We start from the raw sequence: 11,325 nt of genomic DNA, 5'->3' as shown, positions 1-11,325 counted from the left end.
ATTGTATTTGTATTTTATTAATTTTTAAACATAAAACCAAATATTTTCAAAAAAAATAATTAAAAACTCCTCTTAATAAAAGGATTAAATTAAAAAAGGTTAATTTATAAAAAAGTTCGCACGCAAAACGAAAAAACTGACTGATCAACATGTGCGCACTGATGCTAATTATTCTTGCGCAGGGGCCCTTGCTAATATCTTAAATACTGAGTCTGGAAATGTGACGTTTGAGGTGGGACGTGTTAAGTACCTCCTTTCGCTTCTGCGAACCTGTTACTCACTTTTTGTTTTTGAGCATTAAAATTTTTAGAATAAAACATGTTTTCGCAACGAACATTTTACACAAAAGTGTCTTTGGTTCTTTGTTATTTTGTATTTTTTATATTTAGTGCATAAATAATTTGTTTAATACGTATTTTATGAACATTGGTTTTTGCTTTGAATTTTTTGCCAGTAAATCACTCTCCCTCAGCGCGTCAAAAATAAAACATTTTTTTTCTAATTTCTAATAAGTAGTTTTGTGATGTCTCGGACTCGAAACTTGTTTAAAACTCGCCGTTATATTGAGTTAAAAGTTTTGAATAAGTTGAAATGAAAGATTGTCCCAATTCCCTGCGACCTATCCCAATGACGTCGTTCCCGTGACGTCAGCACTTTAGCTTTGGGGCATGTCCATAAAACATGCAAACCTAGCAAATAGGTCCTTTCATAATTCAATCGCTCTTCATTCAATTCGGCATATGTGTGTTATTGTCCTGATCGTCGTTGTATATGTAATAGGAAGGGTGTCGCCTTGGTGGTGTTATCGATTTGACAATGTTGAAATTCGCTATGCCTATTTGACCGCCTCCGGCACAACCGATCCCGGATTCTCGCTCGGGTCACAATTTATAATTGGGAATGGAATTCCATCATCGAGCTACGTTTACTAATTATGTGCATGCAACATGTCAGTGATGTTCTAATTGCTCTTCTAAGACAAGTTTTGTCCGGAATTATGCCGGATTTAACCCTAATTAATTTCTTTGATAAATTTGCATCCTAAAGCGACGCAATTTTTCCAATTGCGAGGGCGGCCTTACTTAATTAGCCACCATTTTTTACCCAAACAAACTTTCACAATTAATGATCAACTTTATCTTCTTCGAGATGATGCATACGGGAATAAAAGCGACTTTAAAACGTTTTAAAAACTAGTTACGAAACTTTGTATTGAGTCGAAGTAATTTCATTTCAAGAATGGCTGCGACATCTATTTAATTTTTAAACGTAGACGTTTATTGCCGTTGAAAGAGCAAATCGCTATTGACACAAAAGACCGCAGCAAAGACTCTCTTAAACAAAAATCCCATCCCAATAAAACGTAAATTGGCTTTTTTCTATTTTTACAACACCTGCGGCTGATATTTTTAAAAACACAAACCAATTTAGTGCAAGTTTAGCACAAACATCCTGTAGAAACTGAAAAAATACTACTTTATCAGAAATTGTCGAACGGATGTTGGACTTTCAGTTTCAGTATTGGCTTAGTTGCCACGTCTTGTAGCCTGAGGCAACTCAGCCTTTTCAGTCTCAATACGAACTGTGTTTATTTTTTCAAGCGGAGCTTTCGACATAAAGCACTGAATAGTTGGTAACACTGACCGATAAAGCACGTTTCAAATGACCGAATTAATGATGATGTATTTCCTCCCGTTTTTTTATTCATAATGACAGTCGCATTAAATTAAAACGAGTAAGATTACACCAACAATTCCAGCCAAGTCATTAACTGTCATCATCCATTATTGATGGTGAAATTTCTATTTTACATGTATTTTACGAGCTCACATCAAATTTTACGGCCCTGTAGAATATTTCAATATCCGACGATCGGCATTTTGCGTGTTGGGAAAAGAAAAATCGGGAAGCAACTGTCAAAACATCGTCGTGTCAATGGCCACGCTTCGATTTGAAAGATAGAGAGAAAAAAAATTTCCATTCAATGGCAACATTTGTGTTTCGACGATATTTTATCTTTTGAGAGAATCGCGAGACCTTGATGGAATTTCATGCGAACGCAACAAACATATTTTTGACTATTTTAGATCATTCACTGGGAAAGAAAATGGATGAGCTGGGGAAAAAGTGGCTTTCGTGTTTTGTAGCATCGAGTCAATATCGGGCAAATGAGCAATTTAAAAAACACTGAAAGCAGAAATAAATGTCAAATTTGTTGCCACAATATTTCAATTTTTATTTTTTTGTTTACTTAAGAGTGCGAATAAAATTTGTGTTTCAATTTGCTTTCATTTGACTGTTTTTCTAAGTGATCAGGGGCGTAACAAATGTCGGGTTGAAAAAATTATTCAACAAGTGCTTTCATTTCAAACTAAAATTAGTTATTATTAAAGAATCAAAATTAAAATAGAAACTTAATAGGTTTATATTAGCCAGAAAATAAAAATTTCAAATCCATTTAATTAAAATAAATTGGGTCCGGGAGAGGTGACACACATTTTTAAAAATTTGTCATAAAATTATTATTTTATTCCAATTCAAACCACAAAGGGGTTTTCTCGTCGCATGAGCTTTAAAACAACAAAACTACATCCTTATAAACACAAAATTAATATAATTTGATGTGTAAAAGTCCAATAGACAGTAATTGAATATGAAATTTAAAATGTAAAATTTTAAACATTTTTTTTTAAATAACTATTAAATATTAAAAATTTAAATAACTTTATCTTTAAGATTCAATAATAATAAATAAGCTCAACATTATAAATAACTTGACGAAACGGTTTTTTTTTGTCAGTGTGTATTTTTTCTTAAAAGAAATTGTCATCAATAAAAAAATTGAAATAAAAAAATATAAATTATGCATATTTTAAAACATTTAAATAATTATTTAAAAGCACTAATGTCTTTATTAGATTTTTTCAAAATTCTAGAATATATGTTTTGGAATAGCCTCATTTTTTTACATTGCATATCTAAGTAGAAATTACCATAGAAAATAATAACAACATAACAAACAATTGTACTTATTTCAAACTTTTATCCTCATAATAAAATCAATCAATTTAATGAAAATAGTAGATTACATACCGAGGTGGGAGGTGGTTCATTACCAGTTAGCAGTTAGCAATAAGCCGAGGAACAATGAAGCAACGACCACCAAGATAATATACTATTTTATTCATTCTTATTAAAGAACAGAAAGCCAATAAAAAAATTATCAAATTTTTAATATCATGACATATCGACTCTCCCAACGAAAACTATAGTAACTCACAAGTTACAGTTTTGAGAAAAAATGCATTGAATCTTTGATTGTTAATAAAAAATCAAAGAACTGTTTAATATTATTAAAAATTGCTGAGGGTCTAAATTTTGGTAAGCTATTAGTTTATTCAAAAAAAAATCTCATTGTTTTTGTATTTTGGGCCCTACATGAATCATCGTAACTCAACAACCAATTTTTACGAGTTACTATAGTTTTCGTTGGGAGAATCGATATGACAGTTTAAGTTGGGAAGTGGCCATTTCCCAACCTGAACTGTAAATTTCTTATCAATTGTTAAATAAAGTTGACATGTTACACTTTCCAACTTTTAATATGCAAGGTAATTTGATTATTACTTTTTCTATTTACACTGTTTCTACTTACACTGTTTTAATGCAATTTAAGCTACTTTAGAGCAATTTGGGTACTGCATACGTCAAATGTCAAAACTTTTAACTGTCAAATGCAATAATAAATTGAATTTAAAAAGCGCTCAATAAAAAAAATCTGGTGTGAACATCACACGACTTTCCTTATCCAACTTATTTGGAAAACATCCTTACGACAATAATTTAGTGTTGGAAATCCGAGTAGCAAACCTAACTTTTGCGTTAGTGCCACCTGCCAGATTACATGCGAAATAGATCATAGTTGTCCGGGGTTTGAGGCTGGGGTGCAATTTTTTTAGTTCGATACCCATTATTATTTTTATTTTATCACATTTTACTCTTTCATAAAGTATATTTCATGATTTTATATAATTTTTATCCCCATGAATTTATTGTACGGTACGAATGATTTTTACCACTTGTTTCGTGCTGCATCCCTTTCCTACAAGTAACTTACATACCAAATTTCAAGTTTCTAACTCTTATCATTCTCGAGATATGCTGTCTACAGACAGACTTGTTTTTTAATATAGTATTATTACTCAAAATAAAACAAGAAATGTTATTTTAAATTGTTTTTATATTTTATATTGTAAGTTTCGGCATGTATCTCTTCATCTTCACTGCTAGTAGATACATGTTAGAAAAAACAGAATTTTTCCATTTTGTAGATTTCATGAGAAATATGCTGTTAATAAAAGTAAAAAATGTGCCAACAACTAGTTTTCTGATTAAAATATTATAATTAAATCTGCGAAGCAGCTTTTTACTGAATGTTTAATAGAGTTACCAAATTTATTCTTTTACATAAAAAGTAAAGTGATGATTAGGGAAATTTTAAAGGTCGCAGCCTTGACATTTAATTTGTATGTATAGTAAAAATGTGAAATTGTCTATTGTTGTGTTTTTTGTAGTATATTTATTTTGGTTGTGTTGTCGTCGTTTGTATGCGAAGTGAAGAAGAAATCCGTAATTAGGCTCGGGCCTGTGCCTGTGTTCTCTTTGTAGAGACGGGGACGCATGCCCGGCTCCGGGAGGAGACCTCACACAGTGTGCGGTCGTGGAGCAAGGCGGTAACATGCCAATAAGCGAGCTCCGAGTCGAAAGCTCCGCCGAGGACGACGACGAAGAGGCCGTGCCGCCGCCGCCGCTTCGGCCTCGGCTCCCCATCATATTCTAAACTAGCTAGTGCGATTCTTTCTCTAATTCTCTTTAAAACTTGTTGCGTTTCACATTATATCGCCGACACACGGGCTGCTTCGGGTACACGGGTATTGTACATATTGTGTGATTAGGGACCAAATGGCGCTCACCAACTTGACGGCACGGCCGGCCGAAGCCGTCGAGGACTTTCTTTTCCAAGTGGAAAACAACAACAACAACAATGCGACGTTGTTCAACGGCACCGCCACCAACGCCACCGTCGCCCTCCACTATCCCAGCGGATACACCCTTCCGCAGATTGTCATCGCCTCTGTCGTCGTCACAATGCTCATGATCGTCGTCGTCGTTGGCAATATGCTGGTCATTATTGCCATCACCACGGAGAAGGCATTGAAGAATATACAAAACTGGTTCATTGCTTCGCTTGCCGTTGCCGATTTCTTTCTAGGATTGGTGATTATGCCCTTTTCGCTCGCCAACGAACTCATGGGTTATTGGATTTTCGGGATGTGGTGGTGCGATGTGCATTCTGCTATGGACGTGCTGTTGAGCACGGCGTCCATTATGAACTTGTGTCTCATCTCGTTAGATCGCTATTGGAGTATCACTCAAGCGGTCGAATATCTCAAGAAGCGCACTCCGGTACGTGCCGTGGTCATGATAGCCGCCGTATGGGTTCTTTCCGCCCTCATATGCATCCCTCCGTTGCTCGGCTGGAAGGTCGAGCGCACTCCAGACGAACAATATCCCAAGTGTCAGGTAAGCAAAACATAACACAAACACAAAAACTTCAATCATAAATACAAATGCAAAATTGTTTTTTCAAGTGTTGACCAGTGTCGCATTATAAATTACTTGACGAAACTGGTGTGTAGTTTTTCTTAAAAGAAATTGGCAGTTAATTAAAGAAATTTAAATGAAAAAATTTCAAATCCATTTAATTCAAATATTAGGGTTTGTGGGTGGAGGTGACACACATTTTTAAAAATTTGTTATAAAATTATTATTTTATTCCAATTCAAACCACAAATGGGTTTTCTCATCACATGAGCTTTAAAACAACAAAAAAACGTACTCATAAACACAAATTTAATATAATTTGATGTGTAAAAGTCTAATAGAAAAGAACTAAATTTAAAATGTAAAATTTTCAACAATTTAAAAACAAATAATCAAATATTAGTTTTATCAAGAATCTTAATTACTGTATCTCAAAGTTTTAATAATAACAAATAAGCTCAACATTATAAATTACTTGACGAAACTGTTTTTTTTGGTCAGTGTGTAGTTTTTCGTAAAACAAATTGTCAGTAATTAAAAAAAATTAAATGAAAAAAAAATTCCATTTAATTAAAATATTAGAGTAAGTCCGCGAGAGGTGACACACTTTTTTCAAAACTTGTTACAAAATTATGATCTTTATTTGAATTCAAAAAACAAATGTGTTTTCTCATCGCATGAGCTTTAAAACATCAAAAAAAACGTACTTATAAACACAAAATTAATATAATTTGATGTGTAAAAGTCTAATAGACAATAAAAAAATTTGAACATTTTTTTTCAATAACAATTAAATAAGATAAGATAAGATAATAACTTTATTTAACGGTAATATCCTTTACATTAAGTAATGATAAAATTATAATAGAAAACAAATCACATATAAAAATAATTAAAGAATACTAAATGACTAACTCAACGAAACTTTTAGAAAACGCTTGAAACTATTAAAGGATTTAAAATTAAAAAAGTCCAACTTGACACTGTACATGTTACAAATTCTTAAAAGATCATTTAGAGGAGAATTAAACAGATAATTATTGTGTGCAAACAAAATTTTGAATAATTGGTTCGATCTACTATTATACTCTGGAACGTGAAAATTAATTAAATTTAGTATTGAAGTATCATTAATCAAATTATTTAAAAGTTTATAAACAAAACATAAAGCCTGATATCTTCTTCTAATTTCAAGTGTAGAAAGAGACATATAATTTAAGGAAATATTGTAATTATCTTGCACGTAATAAGGCAGCAACCACTTTATATATTAAAAAAAACTTAAACTGTATTGCTTCAAGCCTACCAACATGAATTTTGTAATGCGGATTCCAGATTATCGAACCATATTCGAGGATTGAACGTACGTGTGAAACAAATAGCATTTTGATGGAATTAAAATTTAAATGGAATTAAAAATGTTAGTTTTATTAAGAATTTAAATTTATCTTTAAGTTTCAAAAATAATAAATAAGCGCAACATTATAAATGACTTGACGAAACGGTTTTTTTTGGTCAGTGTAGTTTTTTTAAAAGAAATTGTCAGTATTAAAAAAATTGAAATAAAAAAATATAAATTATGCATATTTTAAAACATTTAAATAATTATTTAAAAGCACTAATGTCTTTATTAGATTTTTTCAAAATTCCAGAATAGATGTTTTAGAATAGCCTCAATTTTTTTAACATTGCATATCTTGAAATTACCATAGAAAAGAATACCTTCATAACAAATAATTTTACTTATTTCAAACTTTTATCCTCATATTAAAATCAATCAATTTAATGAAAATAGTAGATTACATATCGAGGTGGGAGGTGGTTCCTTACCAAGACAGTTAGCAATAAGCCGAGGTACAACACCAAGATAATATACTATTTTATTCATTCTTCTCAAAGAGCAGAAAACCAATAAAAAATTTATCAAATTTTTATTATTATGACATATCGACTCTCCCAACGAAAACTATAGTAACAGTTTGGAGGAAAATTGCATTGAATCTTTGATTGTTAATAAAAAATCAAAAAACTGTTTAATATTATTGAAAATTGCTGAGGGTCTAAATTTTGGTAAGCTATTAGTTTTTAAAAAAAAAATCTCATTGTTTTTGTATTTTGGACCCTACATGAGCTATCGTAACTAAACAACCAATTTTTATGAGTTATGAGTTTTCGTTGTCGAATAAAGTTGAGATGTTACACTTTCCAACTTTTAATATGGATTATTACTTTTTCTATTTCGGTGTCACAATGAGCATTTTATGCAACTGTTTCAACTTCAATTATAAATAAAGATGCAAAATAGTTTTTTCAAGTGTTGTCGCAAGGCCAAGGCTAAAACCTACATCATGGAAATAAACATTAGATAAAATGGTTTGACAAGTTAATTCATGTGAGAATCTGAATTGAAAAAAGAGTTTAAAAGATGGCGACTTTTCCATTACTTTTAATAAGATTTTTATTTCGTGTGATTCAACGAAGCGTACTGAGAAATCTTTTAAGCAAAAATTTGGGAAATGAGTTGAACGTTTTTCGAGCTTGGTAAAAAACCAATCAAGGTTCAAATTGAGTTATTTACGTACGAAATGTTTACGAATTATGATAATTAATTTTTTTTAATACACGTCAATGTTGTAACAGTCGACTGGAGAATTGAGAACACTATCGTAATAATTAATTTTCGAGTGTCTAGGGTTTATGCGGGTTGAGGAGTAATCGATATTTCACAATGGCCCACATTAACAAAATTTTTTGTGCACAAATTCGACTGAATTAATTAGGGATATAAAATGTATGACTAATGTATGTACAGTATTGAAACATCAAACATGAATGCCATTTTAGATTAGGTACACAAAATCTATCTGATGTTCCTAATGATAGTGAAATATTGATGTATCAAATAATAACGCAAATTACTAACACAAGTTATTTACATGAAATTTAAGCTCACCACATACGATAATATTAATTTGTTTCTACTCAAACCTAAATTTCATCAAAAAATAATCCATTTACTAATGAAATGAATAGAAAGCATCGTTAAATAAATAGACCACCGTTTATTGTCACTTTTTTATCTCTATTTATTCACTTAGCAAATAAATAATAAAAGAGCGTTTATCTTGGCAGCAAATACAATACCGGCAAAAATAATGTGACTCATATTTCTTTACCAAAATAAACCAATCGATTTTGTCACTAAAAATTCCTTGTGATAAACTCAAAAAAATTCATAAATTCGGTCCCGCTACTTCATTTCGTTAGAGTAGCTCTAAGTTGCTCCTTTTAACAATCATTTTTCTTAAAGAAACAAAGACAAAACACCCTCATTATTATGTAAATAAGAGCAGATTTATGCGATTTAGTACGGAACGTTTCGGATGCAAACTTTGACCTACATATCTGTGTCTAGGCTTCTTTCTAAAACAATCCGGGCAAAAATAGAAGAGAGAAAAAAAATCATTAAATCTGTGAATGCGGAGAGACGATAAAGATCTCTTTTTGTCAAGATTACTGATATTATTTTCAATTAGAGTCGGGAAAAGCGGGGTTATCCAATCAATAGCTTATCTAGTGCAAAGCTTCAGGCCTTGGATTTTTTCAAAAAAAAACAAAAATTGAGCCTTATTATTAGCGAATTTGATCTTCCAATCAGCAATGTTATTTTAATAGACTTGTATCACAAAAAAAATTAATCAATCAATCCTGAAATCCGACTCGATATTGTTTGATTTCCGCCTTAGAGAGCATCATTTACAAGGATTTGTATTGCCAAGTCGTATTTTTTCATCTCTTTGATCTCCAAACAAAGAAGGTCGATACTGAAAATTCCTGGAATTCCCGCGGTAATGATTTCTCACAAATGCACTTTTAAAAACTGATTGCTATTCGAAAAGTGGTGATTTTCTGTTCCTGCTGACACTCTAATGAATAATAATGGGATGGCGTCAGTCAATCCAAATTATTACAAATCTGAAATTTATGCGACAGAATCGACTTTATTGAATATCACCGCCAGAATCGTTTATCTTAATATTACATGCATAAATATTTTGTTTCTTTGCAACGTTAATTAAACTTGTTGACGTCGGGATTAATCCGAATTGGTGGTCTCATCTGTGGGCTTTTTGTCGAATCTACGATCGAATCGGTGGATTTTTTTCTTTCTCTTGGTACGTCTCAGTGTTAGTAATTTATGGGCTGAGCTTTGGATAGCTCGGCTCTCGCCTGAGGTTAGGCTGCTGCAAATTAAAGAGGATTTTTCAACGTACCGATTGAATCTACTCCTCAAGGTGATTTATACCGCGAAAAGATGCACTCGAATTATTAGATTTATACTAAACTTTCCTAATCGCTGATTGAAATGTGTTTACATCGAAACTATCGATTGAGAAACTTGAAAATTATTACACAGTGCATTAAGTTATTATTCAGACAAGATCTGGAGGGAAATCAGGTAAGTTAGATTAATTCGAACCAACTTATAACTCGTCTTTAATTCTCCCAACTGAAACTAAACATAACTAATTAAATCTTTGAGAAAACAAACAAAAAGCAACGTTATCGCAACACAACAACAACCAACCTTAAAATTTATTATTTCCGGTCATGCGATATCGATGGGCCACTTTTCCGTTATTCTTGATGAATTAACCATTGTAGAAATCGAAGCAGGAGCATCAGGTGTGAAACGCTTCAAAGATTTACAGGATTCGGTCATGGGACTATGATTGATGGCAATCGATGCGTGTGCACACTTCTTCTACAATCGTTAATTTTGTTTTTTGGCCAAACCGATGATTAATAGAAAGATTTCGGCTTTTAATTACAAAGTGTTAACGCAACGATTTTAATTAAGTTTATTATTAGTTTATTAATCGACGTTTGCTTTCAACGTGATTTACATAATCACAATAACTAATTATTTCGCCCAGTAAAACAATTATTGGTAGCTTTTACATGTCAGAATTCGAAACACAACGACATAATTTTATTGCCCGGCGCATCCACCAATTTTATTTATAGAGGCCTATTCCGTCTAAATCCCACTTTAGAAGTATTGGGAGTTGCAATAATCGTATTTATTTGAAAATTGGTACATAGTCATAAACCATTAAGTCCTCCTAAATGAAAATATTTTCAAGATGGCGGCACTTCCGGTTATACCGGAAGTCGGACTCAACTTTCTTATTTTAAATGGAAAGGTATATTTTTTACTGCGTTTTTGGGTTAACCGGGTTATTTTAAGGGAGTTTTCATCAGCTTTTCCTATACCTAAATTTAGCCATTTTTGAAATATTTGGAGTTTTTCAAAAATTTTTGAATCTGCACCTTCCACTTTAAAAATCGGTAACTCTGCTATTTTTTAAAATTTTGAATTTGTATTTTTGGCGTTTGAAAGAGAAAGTTTAGATCTTTCTTTCGGTGTTTTCAAATTTTGAAAAAAAAATTAACGAACCATAAAATTTTAAGGTTACTTTTATAATAATTCAAATACCCATAACTCAATTTTTTCAAATAAAATACCCCAATTTTTATTTTACTAAATGGAGGAGAATTTAATTCTGCATCGATCTGTATTAACATTCCCTATACCTAAATTTAATAATTTTTAAGTTATGGTGACTTTTTGTTAAGACTGTCAAAAATCTATTACGTTTTCGTATAGTTTGCTATGGAAATAAAAAATGTCAAAATTGTTTCTCAATAAATGTCGAC

General features: G+C 31.7%; 1 protein-coding gene across 2 annotated transcripts in view; it reads left to right on the top strand.

Annotated features, from left to right (window-relative positions):
* Nucleotides 1-4,723: 4,723 nt before the first annotated feature.
* The window catches only part of LOC123015651 (alpha-2C adrenergic receptor), a 73,150-nt gene continuing 66,548 nt past the window's right edge, over nt 4,724-11,325 (top strand). For both annotated transcript variants that reach the window (XM_044415519.1, XM_044415518.1), the window contains exon 1: nt 4,724-5,583. In XM_044415519.1, the coding sequence (XP_044271454.1) occupies nt 4,963-5,583 (621 nt within the window). In that variant the 5' untranslated portion in view covers nt 4,724-4,962. The remainder of the gene's footprint in view (nt 5,584-11,325) is intronic.

The sequence above is a fragment of the Tribolium madens genome, unplaced genomic scaffold, assembly GCF_015345945.1.
Source record: "Tribolium madens isolate multiple individuals breed KSU strain unplaced genomic scaffold, Tmad_KSU_1.1 Scaffold_19;HRSCAF=116;Tcas5.2_LG9, whole genome shotgun sequence".
In the NCBI taxonomy this organism is placed as follows: Eukaryota; Metazoa; Arthropoda; class Insecta; order Coleoptera; family Tenebrionidae; genus Tribolium; species Tribolium madens.
The sequence above is the reverse complement of the archived record's forward strand: the minus strand, read 5'-3'. Positions and strand labels throughout refer to the sequence as shown.